Below are 22,009 nucleotides of genomic sequence, written 5' to 3' on the forward strand. Positions count from 1 at the left end.
TACTAAAGGTTCGATGAGTTATGACGACTTGCAGCTCACTTTAATTTTACATGTACGCTGTGAATTTCATTGTTTAGAAAACCATTGCTTTAGAAAAATCTGGCGTCTTTCGTTAAGCAGCTGGCGTCTTTTCGTTTTGCTTTAGAACATCTGGCGTTCTTTCGTTCTGCTTTTACAAAACATCTGGCGTCTTTCGTTGGTTTATTTCATCAATCAACGGCGTTTTGAACAAAATTTTTATTGTTTAATCACGCACAGGAGAAATCTCACCAGGCACTACCTTGGAGGTAAACAATGGCTGCTAATGGGAATGAGAGACAGAAGAAGTCGGCTTTTAGCTAACACTTACACTTCTACTTCTACTAACGTTTCCTACTGGAACATGCCAATGGCTGCTAAGGGGAGTGAGAGACAGAAGAATTCAGCTTTTAGTTAACGCGCACGCTGCGAATTTTTATTGTTCAACAACGCACAGGAAAATCTCCCACCGGCACCACCTTGGAGGTCAAAGCGTAAGACTTGTTACGGACTACGACTACTACTACTACTACGACGACGACGACGACTACGAGGGACGAACGGGTGCCGCCTTAAGGAGCTTCGCCCTTAAAAAGTAGGAAGCTCATCAAAGCGAACTGCGGGTACAATGCAAAAGAAGTTTCAGTTATTCCGGCACGCTGCAATTCGCAAGTACAAGCGAGCATCGCATGACATCGAGTTCGAGGCAGGCCCTCCGACGTCAGTCCTCTAGCGGCTAAATGCGTTAAAATCGGGTATATACGTAACGCCAAAGCGATGAAGTACATACACACGCTCAATTTACTTAGCTATGTATCTTACGATCAGTGATACAACGCTCGCTTCAGCAGGGACGAATGGCCCCAGCAATTTTCGCCTTTTCAGTTGCATTCTCCCTTCATCTCTCGCTTCCTGTGCATTGGACTGTTTTATTACGCATCCTCAAATAGTCTCTTGATGGTTGTCTTTCGTTTATATATACTGCAAATGGGGCACACGCGTGTGGCCTCCGAGATAGCTACGGCAATCGCGGAGGTCACGGGCAAAACAAACCTGAAGGTGGTCACGACAAACATTTTGCGATTTACTTGTATGACGCACGTGTTAGCTAGTTAGAACAGGAACTCTGAGCCTTCAAAACGTACATGCGCGATACTGTGTCGGTGACGACCAACTCAGATTATAGGTTGTTGCGGTGTGCGTATCACGCGTCTTCAGTCTGCCTCTAGCTGCTCACTCCGTGTTACACGGCACGCACCGCGGTCAGAGCCTCTGTTGAGCTTCATAGTTAAGGTTACCACGCTTCTCCGTCAGGGCTACGCAAAAAAACAGCAGAGCCACATTATCACACTTCCTCATGCGACCGGCTGTGAAGAACGCGGTTACTTCGCTTACCCAACAGGCTGGCGACGGCCCGTATCCATCGCTCTCGCCTTTCTGTTTCGTACGACAACTATGGACATCTGTAAAACTGAATGTTGTTATTCAGTCCTTTACGTCCGTGGCAATTCACAACGCAACAGTAGCGCCGATTGCGGCGTTTCTTCGTAGCGTGCGGTGCGGTCTCGTCTCCTGTTGTTTTCGCCGTCGTTCTGGCGAGTGATCCAGCAAGCACTTCCAAGGCGGCTCGGTGGCGCGTCCGACTAGCGGAGAGAAATTCACAGCTCTCTTTCTGAGTGTTAAATGCGCATACACACGCAATATTAAGCTCAATCGTTGTTTCGCACTCTCTAGTTGGACCTTGGTCTCACAGCAAACTATGCGAGGGAGTCGGTCTTTGTACTACCCAATACTGCTCCGACAGGTGGCGCCACGCGTCTTGCGAAACTCCAGAGTCTGATGTCTATTGCGTAGCTCGTTTTTTATCGGAATCGACCTGTGAAGAGGGGGGACACGCCTAAGGTGGGATAGCATAGTTGGATTAACAGCGCGGAGCTACGAAGGAATAGAAATTCAAGCGACACTAGCGACAGCTGACATTTTCACATGCACATAAGCTTCCTCTGTCGAGAGGGAATAACAACTTAGTAGAGCTAGATGTTGTAACAGCCACCGACAGCCCCTTGTGGTCATAAGTCATATATCCACACGTGGACAAGGGTCTCGTACGCGTTCCACAACGATCGAGAAATTTATTTAGCTCCATTGCCGAACAAGCGTGTTATGCGGTGAAGCACACGATCCGAGTTTCGGTGAATCATATTTGATGTGCCGTGAATCATATTCAGAGCGGCACTGTCACGAAAGCGGCACTGTGTCTCCGTGCACATGGTTCTCCGTTAAGGGGAGCCGAGTTTCACCGCACCTAGAGCCCTAGAGTTACTGTATATGCTACCTTGCATATACAGTAACTCTAACCGCACCGACATTCATGTCGGCGCGGAGTGGACCCGGACTGGGGTTCATTTATTTTTAATAAAGTTGTTCTCTCTCTCTCTCTCTGAACTGGCTCCGAAGGAGCTGTGCAGTGATGCTGTGCGAAACATTATGAAAACCTGGACAAGAATACTGAGAAGGGGAACTGTTCGAGGGGCTAATTTATTTCTTAGACACAACTAATGAAACCAAGAGACAGTTAAGCTGAGGGGACATTACTAAGGCAAAAGCCTTAGATGCCTCATAAAACACGAAAATTGACCGGCGTCCCGCGTCGCCGTCCCCCGTCGGCGGAGTCAACACGAGTGATGGAAAAAAATCATCACGCGATGACGTCATCGTGACGTCGTTCATAGCCATAATTTGTAACGTCGTAGTGACGTCACGTGACGTCATTATATGCATCTTAGCTCGGTCAACGGTGCGCCCATCACGGAGGAAGTGCAAAACCAGGTTAGGATCCTGGAGGCACGCTAGGTGCACCAAGCTTTCGGAGGGTGGACAAAGGGGCAAGAAGTTTGGAGCAGTGGCACACCCGGCCCGTGCTACCCCCCCCCCCCCCACCCGAATTATTTTGCCATTGCATACAAAGCCCAAAATGACACTCGACCACATCTTCCTGCCCCCCCCCCCCTTCAGATCAGATGGTGCCTCCCCCCTCAACCAGAAAAAAATTTCTGCCTACGCGCCTGCTCCGGAGGACAAAGCGGCAAGACGTCCGTTCGTCAGCGCGCGTCGTGACCTTAAAGGGGCCATGACTCAGTCACCCAATATTTAGCGCTTTTTCAGCGAAATATATAAGTAGAGAGTCTATTGTGCCTGTATAAACAGTGCCCCAGTTAACTGTAGCCAGAAAAATATACCAACACACTCAATGACGACGCTTGTCGGCTACACGCTATTATATCTCCGCTTGCGCATTCGTAAACACACAAAATGAAGTGAAATCAGTTGATCGCGCACAATAGTCATGCGAGACAAGGAAGAACAGGCGGGCGGCTGCATGGCAAAGCAGTGTAGGAGACAGTTCACAACTGATATTTCGTGTATATGGACCTGTCGAGAGAATGTATCGTAATGGCGTCACGGGAATCACCGTTCTTGCGTCACGAAGTGCGCCAGAAGAACGAGAAACGCCAGGAGAGAATAACACGCATGTTTACTTGTATATGTTCAGACGCTGGTTAGGGGCCTTTTAAAGGGGTACTGAACCATACTTCGTGCTTGGTGAGAAACACATCCTGCGTAAAACAGGCGATTCTACGAACAGCTCAGCCAAATCTTGCAGTCGTGCGTGGCAAGGAGCGCTTAGGCCCGTCCCCACTCTCTCCCAGTAGCGTAGCCAGAATTTTTTTCGAGGGGGGGGGGGGGGCGACATAGAGCTGGCGCCCCAGGCGGGACACCAGCTGTACAGTCCCACCCCCCCCCCCCGGAAAAAATTTCTGGCTACGCCAGCTGTATGTCGTCATATAGCAGGTTGCTGCTATTGGCCTATAGATAAACCAAAAGTGCTGTTTGGATCAGATGCGCTTCTTGCAACGAGGTGCCATCCCGTGGCGGCGCCGCGCTCTATAGTTTTTTCGGCGATCGATTCGAGAGGCAGTAAACCGCGATACTGAGGTTCATTTATTTCTTGGAAAAGTGGCTCGGGACCCCTTTAAAATATTTTACAGGGCGCACTGCATCGCTAACAGCGGCCAGGTTGGACGATTCCGCGCTAGGGGGAATTATGACGTTGATGATCCCTCACTACAGATGGCACGTAGGAATAATCAGTGTGGGCTAAATATTTGCCCTTAATCTTATTCATGCACCAGTATATACTCATCACTGTCAAGTGTCATCCGAGTTCATCGCGCAGCTCGGCCGAATAAAGACATCGAGGTAACAGCAGTCATATGCCACCTAATTCTGTGTTTCCCCGTTGCTCTCGACTGGTGACGTCTCGACGGCAAGCGCAGCTGGCTGAACCGAACGTGTAGGCGCACAGCTTCTCCTGTGTGCGTTAGAAGGTGAGGCATGTTGTGCATCTGAACGTAGTGAAAGAAATAACGGAGGTGGGGAAGGGAACAAGACGAGAACTGCATCGGGTCAGTAACAATTAAGCTTTATCCATTACCACATTTTTAGACATGGCAATAAATAAACGTGAGATCTTTGGTTCGGACAGCCATCCTGAGGTGTCCCTTTAGAACCAAGGAACATAACAGTGAATGTTCACCAAACAGCTGCTGAAATTTGAGCAATTCTATCACTCTTTGATCACCGAGCAAGTAACGACGCATGTCTTCTGCATCATACGTTGGCACGAAGTCCGATGTAAAAAAAGTCACTCGGGTGTACAGTACATTCCCTTGAGTTCCAGAAGTCATTCACTGTATAAGTACATCGAGTCCTTCGCAGTACAACGAGAAGAAGAAGAAAAAAAAAACATTTAACGTGCACTTCCTCACGCACGACTGTATAAATAAAAATGCATATAACGAGTGTTTCTTTGCTCCTGCAGAAAAACAGCAAGACGCTAAGATCATAAATCAGAATGTGGCACATATTTGTGGCGCCATGGTTACATTATACAGTTTGGCATACTGCACGCACAGGTGTTCAATCACCGAGTTTCACAGCTGACGAACTCGACCGAAGGCTTCGCCTGCCAGTCGGTCAGCGTTGGAGGCTTCAGTCCATCAGACGCCGAGGATAAGTTGCCAGCGCACACAACCGACGAATTCAGCGAGTTCCACAGGTGACGAACGCGACGGAGTTCTTTCTGCGGGGCACCTTGTGCTCGCAGTTGAAAGACGCTCCGGACGTCGAAGGCGACGACGAATCGTCGGCGTACTCGGCCGATGAATTCCACGCGTTCCCCGTCGTAGACGGCGACGACGTCAAAGACGACGACGCGGTCGACGGGCCCTCGTCGAAGCACGGCGGCTGCCCGGGACTGGTGGGTGTCCCTTCGTCCACCGGAGACATCCTCAGGAGCGGCGGCGTCCTTCGGGAGCTCGCAGGTCCGGACGTGTCCACCATACAGTCGCCTCTTCTGCGCGCCTCCGTCTCCGTTCGTGGTCGACGCGGAGACGAGGCCCTCGAGTTGGGCGCCGTGTCGGTGACGTTGAAGATCTCGGTGACGCGGACCCGGTGCGTCGTCGAGTCCGTGTAGTAGAAGGCCATGAGTGCGTCCTTCTGCTGAGTCACGTCCAGGATGTGTTCCAGCTTGTCGGCGTCCTCCTTGCTCTGGCATCGCTCGATGCACTCCTTCTCCCAGTTGAGCGCCTGGTTGGTGAGCGCTATGGCGTCCACCGTGGCGTCTTCCTCGCGGTCCTCGCTCAGGGTCCGCAACGCCTCGACGACGCTCTGCCTGCGACAGCGTTCCACGGGTCCTCCGACCACGGCGCCCTGCGGTCCCGCGGCGGTCGCGCCGGTGGTAGTGCCGCCGCCGCTTCCCGATAAGTTCATGGTGAAGCCGAAGTTGAGCGAGCTGACCACGGTGGTGTCCTCGCTGCCTGTACGTCGGGGCAGCGCCATGCCCGCGTAGGACGACTTGCGCTGCAGCACGCGTTGGCGCTGCTGCAGTCTGGGGTTGCCGCGAACCAGGTCTTCGAGGCTGCGGCTGCGCAGGTCGTGCCTCAGCATCGGGGCCGGCACCCGACGCGGCGGCGGGCCCGTCGGTGTCTTCGGTCGAGGCTCCGGTTCGTCCGGCGTGTAGTTGAACTCGGTGATGTTGAGCTGGCAGGAGAAGCGCGCGCTGTACAGCGGATGCTTGCTCTGCAGCTTGGAGGTGAAGTCGCGCGCCACGCCCACGGTGCGCATGAGCCGGCGGCGGATTTCCCGCCGCATCTTTGGCAGCAGTTGCCACATCCTGCGCGAGACGAAACAAACACGAGCGTTAAACATGTGTGAGTGGCTAGGCGCCACAGCGCTGGATGCCGAACAGCACGCATATGCCGACGTGCTTTCGACGAATATAAAAACGTCTCTAAACTCTTCTTGTGGCGCACATCGCAACATAAACTAAATACGATGAAAGAGGGTAAGACAAACGCGGTGTTCCTCTTTCTTCTTCGTGTTTAGTATATTTCGCACTTTTCCCCACACGTAAGTGGAACCACGCTCCTGAATCTCAACTACGACGACAACGCTACGCAGCGAAGTCGCCTAAGATGTTCGTCTTACCATATATTGATGTATAAAATGACAGTCGGGACTGAATACATGACGATGCAAGAGATCGCAAGAAACTCTCGGACTCTTCCTCTGTTGCCTGACACAAGCGTTAATTATTGCCAATCTTGCAAAAAAAGAAAAAAATGTCAGGCCTAAAATTACAGCGAGTATAGTAAGCAAACTATACTTAGCCGTATACATGGGGTTACATAAACTTGGTATTTTACGCACACATGGTGTGCAAGCTGGGGGATAAGGAAACCACACTACTCATCGTATTCTTTATGTATATAACAAACTTCAGTTGATAGGCCGTTGAACCTAATAACCGAGTTTCTCGCCCTCACTGAGCAACACTTTTTCACGCAGTACGAACGCTCGATTACTCCAAGAAAATGTAACTTCAACCGTCGGATCACCTGGACACATTTCACTCAATAAGTTCAGCAATAGCGTCCTCCAAAAACCTAACCTTTCGTTTGGCGAAGGGCAACAAACGTAGCGGAAGAAAGCAAGTCTCCTCCAGTGATGATACGTTTAATTCCCACATCCGTCATGCATCACGAAAGAAAGCGGTAGATAGACTGAATTTTTGTTCTTACTTGCAAATAACGACGATGGTGATGTCGATGGGCAGCACGTATGGAATGGTCAGTATGGAGAGGAGCTTCATAGGGCGGTGTCTGAAGAGCCAGTTGATCACTCCTTTGTTCAGCTGGTCAGACGCATCCTGGATAGCTGTACACAAGCAACAAAGAGGGTGGGAGTTAGAAATAAAGTTGCGGACATCTTCAGAAGGTCGATTGGGCAGGGGCGTAGCCACGTTAGGGCACACCCGGGCCCGTGCACCCCCCCCCCCCCCCCCCGAAATTTTTTTTTTGCCATAGCATACAGAGCAGAAAATGACACTCGACCACGTCTGCCTGCTCGTCCCCACTACAGATCAAGGAGGTGCCCCCCCCCCCGAGAAAAATTTCTGCCTACGCCCCTGCGATTGGGCAGCTGCGTTAGCTAATAGAGAACATTTCTCGGCAGCATTATGTCTATGTCACTCAGAGAACAACAGACCTCCCAATATAAAGAGTCCAGGTCATTACAACAAAGAACGGGGAATTGAAAAAACACCAGGCCTGCGCGGAAAGCGCAGCACAGTCACGGCGAAAGATGGAGGAGCCCGTTATAAACTCACTTGTGGCTACTAATGCAAGTACACTAGCAACGTACCCACTATGCCACAAATCATAATTTTTGTGAAGTTGGGACGCACCCACCACAACATCATTCGTCATTCTGTGGAGAGGCGAGGTACCATCTGTAAGGCATTATGTGTACTTTGTTGATGAGAAGGTTGATCACGATGAAGAATTATGGCTGAGCCCTTTGTAATGGGTTGGAAGCTTTAAACGAACCACTAGTTATGTATTGTGTGACGCCCGGTCGTTATCTAACTCTCCCACCATGCTTTATAACATACGTTGACGTGAGAAAGAGAGGGGGAAATAACTTTATTGAGACCCTGAGGAAATTGATGATGGAGACCTCATGGGCTTCCTTGGCAACCAATAGAAGTGCACTTGCGAGTAACCCACTACGCTATAAATCATCATAATTTCTGTGAAGTAGGGAAGCAGCCACTATGCAATTTTTTCTTCATTCTGCGGAGAACCGTGGTACCCGCTAAACACCTGTAAGGCATTATGCGCACTTTGTTGATGCTGTGGCTGATGACGAAGAATTATGACAGAGCCCTTTGTAATGGGTTTGAAGCATTCAACAACACCCTCGTTGCGCAATTCGCGCTGTGTGACGCTTGCTTGTTATTCTACTCTTCTACCACGCTACATTACATACGTTAGTGGTTCCTTCCCGACATGAAGCCTGTATAGGGTCGTTTTGCAAAGCAGTTCCAAGCACCGGCATGGATCTGAGGTAGAATACTGGGCTCCCACGCAAAGTGCCCAGGTTCGAACCTCATTCTATCCTGGAAATATTTTCTTATTTCGTTTTTCTTTTTTATTTCGAGCGATAGTGGTTACGGACACCAGCGGCGGTGGCGGCGGACAACTACGGCGCCAAAAACGGCCCTTCAACTCCACCTTCCCACACACACACACACACACACACACTACACAACGATGAAATGCACTAATTAAGACATATATAATAGCTGTCACGGCCATTTCCCAGCTGCATACCTCAGCCCCTCTCCGGACTGTAGCATGGCCTCGGAGGCCACGAGTTGACAGAGCAAGACTTCGTGGAGAGAAACCCTCTCTATGAAGCCCCTTTACAAGGAGTCCATTGGAGTTGGTGTAGAAGAAGAGGTGTACGGTGAATGGAGAGGGTGTTGAGAAAGGTGCGTGGAGGGGTTGGCGTACTGAACAACCAGAGATATGGTACGCTAGAGAGGGTCACCGCGCACCAATCTTTGCTCAAACTAGGTTTTTGACACTCCGAACGTGCCATAATTACACAGCATACGAAATGCGTTCACTGACTGACGACCTCGAAGCCAGAACAGACACGCGGACACTGTCGAATTCCTCCATGTTGTCCAACGTCGCCATTTTGTCAGCTCTGAATGGCCTCGGCGATTGGCCTAGGAATGCCACTGCTACAGAATCCGCTTTTTTTTTATTTTTCTGTGCTGGCTTCTGCCATTTTGGTAGGGTTTTGGTATGGGCCGGGACAACCGGTATCGTCAGAGCGAACGCCTCCGAGATGAAGAGGAGCTTCGAGACTTTCCCGTTGGAAAGGACGCATGCGCCGCGGCATCGTGAAGAAGGCGGATTTGACAATATGGCGGGTTTAAACGGCATCCAGAATAGCACACCCACGGCAAATGAGAGCCGTAGCATTCACTATGCGAATGTTGTGCTCGAAAGTCAGTATACTCACCTCTGACGATAGTTTCGGGCAGGCTGTCAGTGAGGGCCAACTGCTGACGCTGCTTGCAGCTGTGGCAGTTGTCGCACGCCTGCTCGGCGTCCGAGTCGGTGCTCAGGTCGGGGCTCGCCTCGGGCGCCGCCATCACGAAACTTGACTGCACTGCCAAGCAGCTGGTGCAGGAGATCATGTCTGCAAAACGGAAGGGTCAAACGTTACTCAGGCTTGCGTACAGGTGTGCATACAAAGCGTCACGAATGTGCTTTCAGGGTAACCGAACAGCTGAAGTGCCCCACCGCTCACTTGAGCAATAACACGACCATTCGGGGGCAGAAAACGGTATCTAAAAAATTTGGTGTATAACTCGCTCATCAGATTGCCGTAAAAGAAAGACAGTGTTACTTTGTAGCAGCATACAGGCTAAGTTAGAGACGTTAGGCAACAACAGCCACAAAAATAGACTTATATCGGTACGTTTTTATTTTATTTTTATTTGTTTACGTTTATTTAATTGTTTAGTTCGGTCAGAAATATCATACTACATTGCATAACTGTGGGTTGGAGAGGTCTATCGATACATGCCATTTCCTGCTTTTAAAAAATGCAGATACAGGACAATTTAGATGTGGTGCCACCGACTAGCCAACGCCATAACGCATGAGACCATGCATACTAGATAGTTTCAAGTTCAGAACGACCCTTACTCAACCGCGACACGCACTCGACCCATAGTTTGCTTTGCGGCACCAGTATCTAAAGGGTCTACAGCATGACATGGTGGTGTTATCTGCTGACGTTGTCTTTAAGGCTGCACCGCTGCCAAGCGTTTCTTTGCCAGAAAGAAGCGCCTGCGATTTCAACAGAGTGCAATTAAGTTATCCCTCGACAGAGTTAGTGGCGTTATCAATCAAACTACGATATAAAAAAAATGTGAAATGGGATATCTGCATTACCTGCTATAGCACTGAAAGAGAGCGCGCAAAACAGCCTGTTACGTGGTCAGAAATTCGGCGCAGGCCCAGGCACTGTCGCAGAACAGTGAAATGCGAATTTTACCTGATTTCAGCATCCGAACGCTGGCTGGTGGCATTAAAGAGAAAAGAAATAGCAGGAGAAAAAATATTAACGCCGACGAGTCACAGTATACATGAGGCAAACCCGACATCAGTGATAAAAGATTTCAATTCTTTTCAGTGCATTATCTTTATGCGCCGCAGTGTTTATGCAATACTCGCGCTGCAGAATGTACGGTTAATAAGCGAAAACAAACAAGTTGAAGAAGATAAGGATAAAGCGAGTGATAACCGTAATTTATCATTTAAACACTCGACTTGCTTTCTGTGATAATGCATCTGCCCCACGAATAACTTTTCTTTTTCTTATTTAGGCAATATTTTAGCAAGCAGCTTAACTGCCTGCTAAAACTTCTCGTATCGCAGTGCATGTTACCCGATTTTGCGATACCTTAAATATACACTGCGCACGGTGATATCCTGTGGGCAGTTGCAAGGGCACACAGCAGCAGGGTGCCACTCTCGCAAAATGATAACAGAGATTGCCAGAACAGCAAACAAACGCCGGTCCAAATAATACTTACTGTGCTTCTGCAGGAAACGAACAGCGTCGTCGAAGCCCTGCTGACACATTCGGCTCAGTATCTCGGGGTCGGGGGGAAAGAAGATACGGGCCGCCCTGTATAAGTTTCCCGGGCATATCTGTACGAGAGAAAGAGATAACGGTTGCCTTTATCTCAGTGCCGCTGTCACGTGTTTTCACAACTACAGCGCTTATTTCTACAGCATGCGTGGACCCGTGGAAGCGGTGCTACAGCTATTGAGTTGAGTTGCAGATTTAAAGCGATGCAAGAGAGAGATGAAAAGATAAAGCGATAACTGTAAAGCTTGTTAATCGTACATTGGGAACGTTGCGCTTTCGTGGTTTCTCGCTCAAGTAATCGAATTTTTACCTTCGTCACGAGTAAAACAAGCATTACATGTGAGCGATTGTTCGCTCAACTACCTATACATGCCTTGCACGTGACGTCATGGACTCATGACATGGCTGCAACATGACGGATTTGATGACGTCAAAGCAGTATAATCACGCGGCGATTAACCTGCTTCAGTGTGATAACGACGTCGCTGGAACGTTATTGGGAATCCGTGTTTGAATAACGAAGGAACCAGCACGCGAGGTACCGATAACCATAGGCGTGCGCACAGGGGGGGCAGGGGGGGGCGGCCGCCCCCCCTAATCACCTAAGAGGGGGGGCGCAAAATCTGCCCCGTACATTGACCCTTCTAGCCACCCAAGAGGGGAGGGGGTGCGCTAAATCTGCCCCATTCATTGACTTAGTAGGGTGGGGGGAGGCGCGGCGGCGGATCTTTGACCCCCCCTAATGGGGAACTCTGCGCACGCCTATGCCGATAACACAAACGTGACGTCACAGAGTTCACGTCCCGCCATTTTGGTGCTCCAACCTGGCAGTTTCAGTTACGTCAGTGCAAGCCATCTATAAAACAGAAACGCGGGCACGAAAATTTTCACGGCCGCCGACGAATCAAGCATACATCGATTTAACGCGCGTCACGCTGACGATGTACCTGCGGTACTTGCTCAAATGTATTGATGAGTGCAATCACCTGAGGTAATGACTCTTACTAAAGGCGAAGCAAGCCGCCGTGTCATGCAAATGAACCGAAGGATAGGCTCAGTAACGCATTTTCCCTTAAAGTTCCGTGCATGCGTGCGCGCTTGACACGCATCCTCGCAGTTACAACGCACTCACCGATATGCTGGTGTTGCTGAAGTTGATCTGCGTTAGGTTGTAGGAGTCGTCGATGGGGCAGATGTCGCTGTCGCCAGCGAACGGCGACACGGTCACCGTGTTCTCGTCCAGCGACGGCTGGTTGTCGCTGAAGCCGCCGTCCATGTACGCCTGCGACCATACACACGAGTAAAACACGTCAGAAACCACGGCACATCGATCGATGCACGTAGCAAAACGAAACTATACAGGATTCGCAAGGCTCACTTACCACTCCGTTAATTTTCGGAGGCCTCAGGCCGGAGTAGAAGGGTATGAAGCAGCTGCACTTCAGCGCCTGCAATCAGAACAAAATAGGAGATCGTTATACAGGTATGCACATATATTTATATTGTATTAGGTTAGATGTATGCATATACGTTTTAGCCGCACGTTTTATGAAACTGTGAGGTGTAAAGGTAGGGAGGTACAACATAATAGACAATCTGAGATGTGCACGCGCTTGTGCACGCACATAAAAACAGAACAGGCACGCGCATGGCGCGATGGAAGAAAAAAATGCTAGGTGTGAAGATAACGGTTTTCATTACTGGAGTAGCCCACATTCCTTAAGATGAAGGATCGGAGCTGGACAGGTCATGAAATGCTCAGGGTAGATAACCGGTAGTCTATTACAGCTATCGAACAGGTGATTGCCAACAAGGGAAGGGAAGCGCAGTCGAAGAATGCAAGGGCAGCGTAAAATCGGGAGTATTGACGCAAGACGTCAGCTGGCGCAAGACAGGTATTCTGTATAGGAGTCAGCGAACCGTCATTTTTCAGACCGAATCAAGCGCAACTGCCAAAACTGAATCGAGTATCGAATACTTTTCAGTTGGCTTTCGAATATTGAACAGCCCCGTTTTTTTACAATTACTATAAAAAAATGGCATCCTGTAACATTCATAATTTTGGCCAATGTACAATGTTCGATTGAAAGAAGCCAGTGTGACCAAGATTTGGGGACATTAGCACGTAGCGCCATCTCTCGTTGGTGACAGCGGTGGCCTGGCGTAACTGAATGAGAAATAGGCGAAAAAAAAAAGCATATCTGACGAAGAAAGCTAGTTATAAAAAACGACTCCCGGTTCTATACAACAGAGACTTGTTTGAACATTCTGTTAAAATTACAGTGCTGCAATATGTTTCTCATGGGCGGTGTTCAATTGTCCTTGGAAGCCACACGCTCTGTTGTGCGCATACTGCAATTTTACCAAAATTTTCCAGTGTGTATCTGCCATGTAGAACCCGAAGTCGTTTTCGATGACTAGCTTAAATTCTTTCAAGAGATATCATTTTTTTTTGCCTATTTACCATTCAGTTATGGCAGGACGCCGTTGCTGCCGCCGAGAGATGGCGCCACATGCAAATGTCCCCAAATCCTCGGAATGAGGAACAAATAAGCAGAGTCATGCACAGAACTCTTCAGATAGTGTATATACAAAAAATCGTTGTACAATAGGTAAAGTACAACCGGCAAAGCCGCTTTGCTCCGAGCACGCAGTCACGGAAGCGCGCGATTTTTGTGCGCACGTTTTGCGACGCTGTAAACTGAACCGAACATTCGTTAATTTAAACAGCCGGTTTATTAGGGATCTTTAGGTTTTAGCGTCTTAACGCAACGCAAAGGGCCTTCAGGACGCAAGTCCTCAAATCCTGCTCTGCTTTATATTCTGGTTTGGATTATCTCGTACTCCCGCGATGGTTACCGTACACCCTGTAAGAAAACAAAAAGGAGTATGTGTGACTCCTTTCGGAGAGTCCTGGCTTGCCACGTATATGACTCTCTTTAAAGAGTCACGTGAACTCTCTCGTGGGTCACACGACTCTCCAAAGAGAGTATAATGATCTCCAAAGAGAGTTCACGTGACTCTTTAAAGAGAGTCATATACGTGGCAAGCCAGAACTCTCAAAAAAGAGTCAAATGACATTTTTTTTTCTTAGTTTTCCTAAACGCTATAAGGCGCTAAATCTCAAACTCTCCATTCATTCAACCCATGCAAGGCCGTGATGCAAACTGTGTGCACGTGCGTGACGGCCTGCGCAACACTTCATGTGCATCCTAGGCCTTTTTCTTTTTTCTTTTTTTTTGCTTTCAAGCAGCGGCTAGTAGCGTAAACAATGCGCGCACGCGGAAAAGCTGCCGCACGATGTTTCGCGCAAACGCTGCAAATGGATCAACTGATGTGTATAAGCACCATTACTCGAACGTGATGACAGCTACACTATACTGCGGTGCACTGCAGAGACGATCGGCTAATGACCTTACGCGCTATGCTTCGCCCGAGTGGCGTGATGCCGTGATGCGTGTATGTAGTGGAGTTTGTGTTTACAGACCAAAATAAGGAAAAGTTGGCGCGGTTGCAAGCGCCAAAACGACGATACGATCATGAGGTACACGCTGTGTATATATTGCGGGGGTTACGCAATTAATTTTGACCACCCGGATTTTCTTAGCTTGCGCATGAATCTAAGCATGGGGATGTTCCTACATTTCGGCTCCATCGAAATGCGGCCGCCATGGCTGGCCAGGTACCGAACCCACACCCTCGTGCTCAGCAGAGCAACGTCATATCATTTACAGGAGCACGTATGACGGCTGCTAATTTATGTAATTATTTATTTATTTTGCATACCCTCAGTCGCCGCCCAAGCATTTCAGAGGGCAGTGGGTTACAATACATGGAAGAAAAAAAAAACTTAGACACGCAGCATTACACAAGAAACGCGGCAGAAAATTTGGAATAATATTTAAACACGTATACGAGCCCTCTTGCCGCCGTCCTATACGTTCGCCTGCGAGAAAATTGACAAACCTAAAAGGGGGGAAAACACAAGCACATAGGTATACCATAGTGTTACCTGTTGCAGCAACAGATATGTTAATGGACCTGCGGGCCCATGCGCGGAGTTGCGCGTGTCGGTTGCGCATCATCAATGTTGGGAGCGTTGCCAAGCGTTGTGTCCACACGGCTGAACGGCATCCAAGGAGGCTTGACTATGCGCGGTTTCCGTTGTCTCGTCTTCTTCGCTAAGCGATGACGACTAACGTCCACGTATACTAATCGGCGCTCTCGGCTATATATACGTACACTTGCGGAATGCAATCTTCCTGGCATTCGTGTGCCCCGATAACGCCGCCACCCGCTCGTTGTGCACGTCGCTAAACCTAAACCAACGCCGAAGGCGCATCAGATGTGCTACATTAGAAGATACCTTCGTAGTTATATATATAACTAATAAACAGCTCGCAGCTATGTGGAAGCTAAAGAGAAGCCCTTTAGTGTTTGTCATGGGAAGACGAAGGTCTGAAGCAACGCCAACACATGCATAGGTGTCTCGTATATCTGCGGCGAGCGTACAGCGATGTCTCGGTAGTAGTAGTAGTAGTACAACTTTATTCATAAGGGTTGGGATAAGGGGTCATGAGCTCGATGGGTGGGGCCCCCAGTCCAGGGCTCCACTGTCTACTGCCTGACGTGACCCAGAAGCGCAAGCTGTACCTCCGGGTCAGAGCTGGCGAGCTGGGCGTGCATCGTGCGTGCACGACATGGACAATGCCTACAGAGCAAGTTTTGTTACGCTTGAAGTGTGTGTGTGTGTGTGTGTGTGTGTGTGTGTGTGTGTGTGTGTGTGTGTGTGTGTGTGTGTGTGTGTGTGTGTGTGTGTGTGTGTGTGTGTGTGTGTGTGTGTGTGTGTGTGTGTGTGGACAGACAGACAGACAGACAGACAGACAGACAGACAGACAGACAGACAGACAGACTGATAGATAGATAGATAGATTAGATAGATAGATAGATAGATAGATAGATAGATAGATAGATAGATAGATAGATAGATAGATAGATAGATAGATAGATAGATAGATAGATAGATAGATAGATAGATAGATAGATGATAGATAGATAGATAGATAGATAGATAGATAGATAGATAGATAGATAGATAGATAGATAGATAGATAGATAGATAGATAGATAGATAGATAGATAGATAGATAGATAGATAGATAGATAGATAGATAGATAGATAGATAGATAGATAGATAGATAGATAGATAGATAGATAGATAGATAGATAGATAGATAGATAGATAGATAGATAGATAGATAGGCTGCTTTTCAATCACTCGTCTGAATACTGTAACAGATACCTGCATGGAAAGGGTCGAAGTCCAACATGTATTTCGTGAGCCTAGAGTTACGCCTAAAGCCCTAAAGGGGAGGGGGAGTGCAAATAAAATTAACAGTACCGAAAATAATCCAAGAAACAAAAACGACAGTTCAGAAATTAACAGTACAAGTACGTGTTAACTACACGAGCGCGTAGATGCCAAAAAGACACGCAGGCGCGTCTATAAGCTGCAGGCAGCCATGCATTTTCTAAGAAGCGCCGTAAAAGTGCTTTTATAGTTAGCGCTTTATGCTACACCTTACACAACACGATAAAGATTTTTCCAGAAGAATGTACTCGTACGGCGGCACTGTATCAACAACAACAACAAAAAAAAGGGTTATATAATTGGCCGCATACCTGCATGACGACCTTCGCGATTCGGGAAAGTAAAGGTGTACATATAGAATGATCGAGATGGTTACGTAACTCATAGCCCGCGGCGCACGATTCGGTTTTCCACACACGTCGCCACTTCCTCGTGATCGTAATAAAAATAAGATAAAACACACACACAAGCACGCGTGGCTCTCTCGACGTGGCTGCCTTATACGCCAGCGATAGAAAGAGCCTTGAAACAAAAAAGTGGCCGACTCGAAGAAATGCGCGCCGGTCTGGCCGTCGTCAGAGGCGATCATGCGACGCGACGGTCACGCGTTTCGTTCAACGAGCTCAGACTACTGTAGCATTACGAAGACGCAGTGGTTCTCTTTTTTTCTCTCTCTCTCTCTCTCTTCATTGTGCTACGTTCCACGGCCGTACACAGGGCCTTACAGCTCTTTACTGTACGTATATTCGAAAATCAAAACTCATTCCCAGACTTGAACAACTCCCGCTAATAATAATAATAATAATAATAATAATAATAATAATAATAATAATAATATAATAATAATAATAATAATAATAATAATAATATAAGTAGTAGTAGTAGTAGTAGCAGCAGCAGCAGCAGTCGTAGTTAGTAGTAAAGTAGCGCATAGTTTCCTACACGTCTTGCGTTGATGCATGCGAATTGTCCTCATTTATCATCAGCGCCCTCTTGCATCGCGTGTTAGCGTTCCTGTATCATGCGCTGTTCTTACCACTTGATGCTGACGTTTTCCTTTCTTGAAAACTTATGCGTTTGCTCGCAGTTTTTTTTTTTTTTTCTTTCATAATCATTTTTTCAATGTATGAGTGCGTCAACGTTCACACAGACCTATAGGTTGTTACTTCAGGGAACGTTAAATAAATGCTTGATCGATTGCTTCCATTCAGCTTTCCATTCATTGCCAAGCTAATTTGCCTGCGAGTATAGCGATGCCAGGCGCCTTCCAACGTTGCCGACGCTTTCTATCATCGCGCTTTCGAAGAGAAAAGCCGCGTTCCGACCTTATCAGCAGGAGATGTAGTTCGAGCACAGATAAAAAGGAAGGCTTGCTCGCCGCATCAGTTACACGCACACTATATCGCTCGGAAGCGAACGGCCTTCCAGCGAAACAATGACGCCACGTGACAGTGAGCGAGGACATGACGCGCGCGTTCCGTGTGGCCCATGTATATGTTAAGTTTTGCTAACAGCCCCCTTGCGTGCACACGCTCCCATTATAGGAGTAAGCGCTGGGGTTTTACTAGTCAAAACCAAGTATAGTAGGGGATTCGAGACTAATTTCCACCACCTGTGGTTATTTAACGTGCACCTAGACAAATGTATATACCACACGGGTCTGTTCTTCGCGGCCGTCGCGGCCGGGAATCGAACCCATGCCCTCGATCGGTCTCAGCTCTCGGTCTTTTAGCAGCACCAGTTTACCGTGCGGTAAGTACGCCAATTCCGTGCCGTCGTGGTCGGCACGTAGCTTTCTTAATCTACAAGATCTCTATTGGCCACTTTCACCGTCTCATCACGTTACCCTACGCGATGAGCAACTCGCGTGGCTACACAGTTACACACGCACAAAAAAAAAAGAAGGAAAGCTATGTGCAGACCATGACGGTACGGTATTTCGGTAAACCGGCACTGCTAAAAGACCCTATTATCGGGGTCGACGGAGCGTCAAAAGCCCGTCTGCCACATGTACTGCACCAATAACAGAGATTATATAACCACGTCCTTCCGCAGCGTCGTTTTCAGTAAGCCAGCGCACAATGAGTGATATAAAGCGTTGACAAGCGCGTTCATCGTTTGGTGACAAAACGCGCAAAGCGGCATGAGTATCAATTAGTCAGGACGTCAATTAATTATGCCGCCACTCGACCCATGTCGTGCGGTACGCGATTGCAAGGTGTTCCGCATAAGTGCGCTGTCATGCTAATGCTGCGCAATTATCAGCTTGTTTCGCCATTATCGCTCGCGTGTTTGCACAGAGGCTTGACTGTTGGTCGACACAGATAACGCCAAGGGCGGTGTCGCTTTCTTTTTTTTCTCATGAGCGCCTTGAAACGCGCGACGGATCAGAGGCCGAGACTATATAAACCTCTCTCTCTAGAGGTTTTACATACCGCATATGGAGACAGCGGTTATTGCCAGGAAGCATGCATTTTCGACTGCAGCTTTCAAGGCCTGTCGTCGACAGTATAAGCGTAACCGAAACGAAATCTTAGAGGAGTCTTTGCAGCGGCTGAAGCCTTCTATACAGTATAACCTCGTTAATACGTTGGTGCGAGAAACGTACTACCCGGTAAAACGTACTATCCAAATTCACTAAAACATCGCGCAGTTTGGCTTGAAAACGATAACGCGAACTTTGGCACCGCGGGAAATCGTACTAAACGGGAACGTATCAGCGAGGTTCTACTGTATATGTACCCAAGGGCGACACGAGCGATCGAGAAGAGAAGCCCTCTCCAGAGACCAGAGCTGCGACGCACAAACAATTACGCTACAGAGTTCATTGTGCGACCCTCACGATGCCTTATACGTACGTTACATACTCGCCAATCATATCGTAGTTGTGTCACGTATAAAACCAAAGCGCTTGCTGCATAGCCGCGATTTTCCTCCCCCCCCATTCTGGCGTAACATAATAAAGCGCCTCGCTTGATCGACGATTCCCGCCGACCGGTGGCGCCGGTGCGGCTGGAAGTGGGATTCAGGCAATGCAGTTTCGTTTTTTTTTTGTCCTTATCACTGGCGCGCTATCCACTTTCATACCACTCCCTATCTAAGCAGGCCGCTTCAAGATAACGCGAACCTATACCGCAGGCATACATTCTTGATGCTGATAAGGCCTCCGGAAGGGTGTGCTGAACCTTTCATGGTGTACGTCGCAGTAATGCACTATACACATGAAGCCCTGCCGGCGGTCGGTTACTCGGAGGAAAAAAAAAAAAAAAAAAAAAAAAGCCCGCAAGTTCGAATCCTAATTCTGCCGGCGAAACGAGCGAACGTTTATCAAAAGATTTGATAGCTTCAGAGCTTCAAGAACGGCAAAGGATAGTTTCGAGATTCAACAGCGGTCGTGAAGGAGCACGGTCGCCTTCGCGAGGTGCAACTTTTCGCGGTGCGATCTATATATGCTGGGATGCTGTTCTTCTGGACATCGTCAAATTCCATCATACTTATTGGTCGGATTGACTACCTATAGTCAATTCTGATTGGCTCACGACCTTGCTATAGAAGGTCCGTACGATCCGCTCAAAAAGTGCGCGAGGCAAAATCAGACAAGACACAACAACGGGAACACATGGTGACCGCATTGGGTGCCTCACGAAAAATATCGGACGAGGACAGTCATGCGCGGGGGGCCCGGCCGGCCGCTAACGCAAGGTTCGCGGGCCGCGTGTTTGAGACCGCTGAAATATCTGCTCATGCATGGTGTCTCCAGGAGTCGACATCTACTCAACCGATATAAAATCATAACATCCGAGCTTTGTGCAGTGTGAAAGTGTGCTGTTGATGCACCCACCTCGACGAGGTGTTCCCGGGACTCGAATTGCGACAGCAGCACGTTTTTGCCATCGGAGACCCGCGTGAGGGAGACGTGCAGTCGTCCGCTGCACATCTTGTGCGCGTTCTCCGGCAGCAGCTTGCACAGGCCGTCGTGGATGATGCCGTTGATGTCGAAGCCCGGGTGCAGGGGACCCAGGGCACGCTGGCGGGCACGTACCGCCACGCGTAGGACGTACGTCGTCGTCTCGCCTGCGATAGAGGAGAGAGAGAAAGTCAACGTGGTTAAAGAGACCAAGCCAACGAACAAACAAACGAGGTAGAAAAGGAAATGAAATGCCAGGTTGACTACCCTGCACTGGGAAATTAGGGAGCGATGGAAAACATTGAAAGTATACACGTGGTACACGAGTGCGCGGAACAGCGAGTGATTCATTAATTTGCAGCTAGTACGTTCCTCGTTACACGTGGAAGGTGCGAAAAGGCACTCGAGGAACTGTGGCATCGAGGTAAAGAAACGCGAATAATATTATAACAACGCAGCGATGCTCGTTTTCGGTGACGCGCGTTGCTCAATGCTCAATCGACCAAATTGAGCGGGAAAACGCAAATCTGTATTATACGATGATGATCCACAGCTGTGATACACTAACGAGCCCTCCGAAAAAAAAAAAGAGAAAAAAAGTGAAACGAGACTACTATTTAAGAGCTGTTATTACGTACCACTCGACGCCATTATTATTATTATATATTATTATTATTATTATTATTATTATTATTATTATTATTATTATTATTATTATTATTATTATTATTATTATTATTATTAATTTATTTATTTTGTAACAGTTCTTTCTATATAAAAGCGCAACACAGCATACACCATTGCACGCATTCATCGCCCTTTACGCAACGCGCACCGGTCGCGGAAGCCGCCGTCACAGTGATACGCACCGAGACTCGGTAAGTATAGTTCAGTGGAACTGCGCAGGCTCTTACGAGAGCTCTCGGAAAAGAGTGGCCAATTAAGAGTACACGGGCGTATGTAGGAAGTGGGCGAGTTCTATGCGTGCGATAAAGAAACGAAGGAAGGAATTACTAAAAGATATGTCACGTATACACACACGCTGCAATGCGCTTTATTTGATTGGCGACGCCTACGCTGAACTTCCGCGATTCGGTCGAATGCGCGTGGTCTTCACTATCGGACCACTGGCTCAGAGATAGGTGCTCTGTGAGAACAGAAGGGGCGAAGGCCGCATTACCGGGTCGGTAACGTGCGGGTAGGTGTCCTAATGAAAATTTACTCAATGAAGAAATGTACTATGGCTTTACATTAGTAGACTACCTGACCATTGGGTTCGTCGGCAGGTATCATTTCTTCTGAACGAAGCAACGTACAAAAGTGGACGAAAATGCGCGATAAAACGCTTGGTCGTTGTGTTCGTGTTTCATATATACGGCGTGTCCGGTTTCATCTGTGACGCCGTTTATAGAAGAAATAAGTTTCACGTGCACTGCAAGCAAGAAGCGAGTCTAATGGGGCCACACCTTCGGAACTGATATGTCAGTGACAGCGTAGTAGAAACAGAAGTACATAAACAGCGATAGAATGAATTCTTCATACGCCACATATCGTACATGTACTACATACAGCATCTCATTTTTCTCTTTTCTGATCTTTATTCATTCTAATTTTCCTTGTTTTGGTGTGT

At 48.3% G+C, this 22,009-nt stretch overlaps 1 protein-coding gene across 1 annotated transcript; it reads right to left on the minus strand.

Moving 5' to 3' along the window:
- Nucleotides 1-4,711: 4,711 nt before the first annotated feature.
- On the minus strand, nt 4,712-21,672 carry LOC119381921 (uncharacterized). The gene is made up of 9 exons (XM_049412935.1): nt 21,643-21,672; nt 20,314-20,652; nt 12,483-12,548; nt 12,233-12,382; nt 11,042-11,159; nt 10,501-10,524; nt 9,457-9,636; nt 7,161-7,296; nt 4,712-6,253 (listed from the first exon to the last, which is right to left on the minus strand). The coding sequence occupies exons 1-9, from the start codon at nt 21,670-21,672 to the stop codon at nt 5,122-5,124; spliced, it is 2,175 nt and encodes a 724-aa protein (XP_049268892.1). The 3' UTR covers nt 4,712-5,121.
- Nucleotides 21,673-22,009: the final 337 nt, after the last annotated feature.

This window comes from Rhipicephalus sanguineus, chromosome 2 (assembly GCF_013339695.2).
Source record: "Rhipicephalus sanguineus isolate Rsan-2018 chromosome 2, BIME_Rsan_1.4, whole genome shotgun sequence".
Classification (NCBI taxonomy): domain Eukaryota; kingdom Metazoa; phylum Arthropoda; class Arachnida; order Ixodida; family Ixodidae; genus Rhipicephalus; species Rhipicephalus sanguineus.

Bases quoted from the DNA above. Each gene is read 5' to 3' on its own strand.
- LOC119381921 (XM_049412935.1), bottom strand. From the start codon at position 21,672: ATGATACCTGCCGACGAACCCAATGGTCAG. The intron at 10,525-11,041 runs GTAAGTATTATT...TAATGCCACCAG, and splicing joins TCGTTTCCTGCAGAAGCACA to CCAGCGTTCGGATGCTGAAA. The intron at 9,637-10,500 runs GTAAAATTCGCA...TCCGTTTTGCAG, and splicing joins CGTTCGGATGCTGAAATCAG to ACATGATCTCCTGCACCAGC.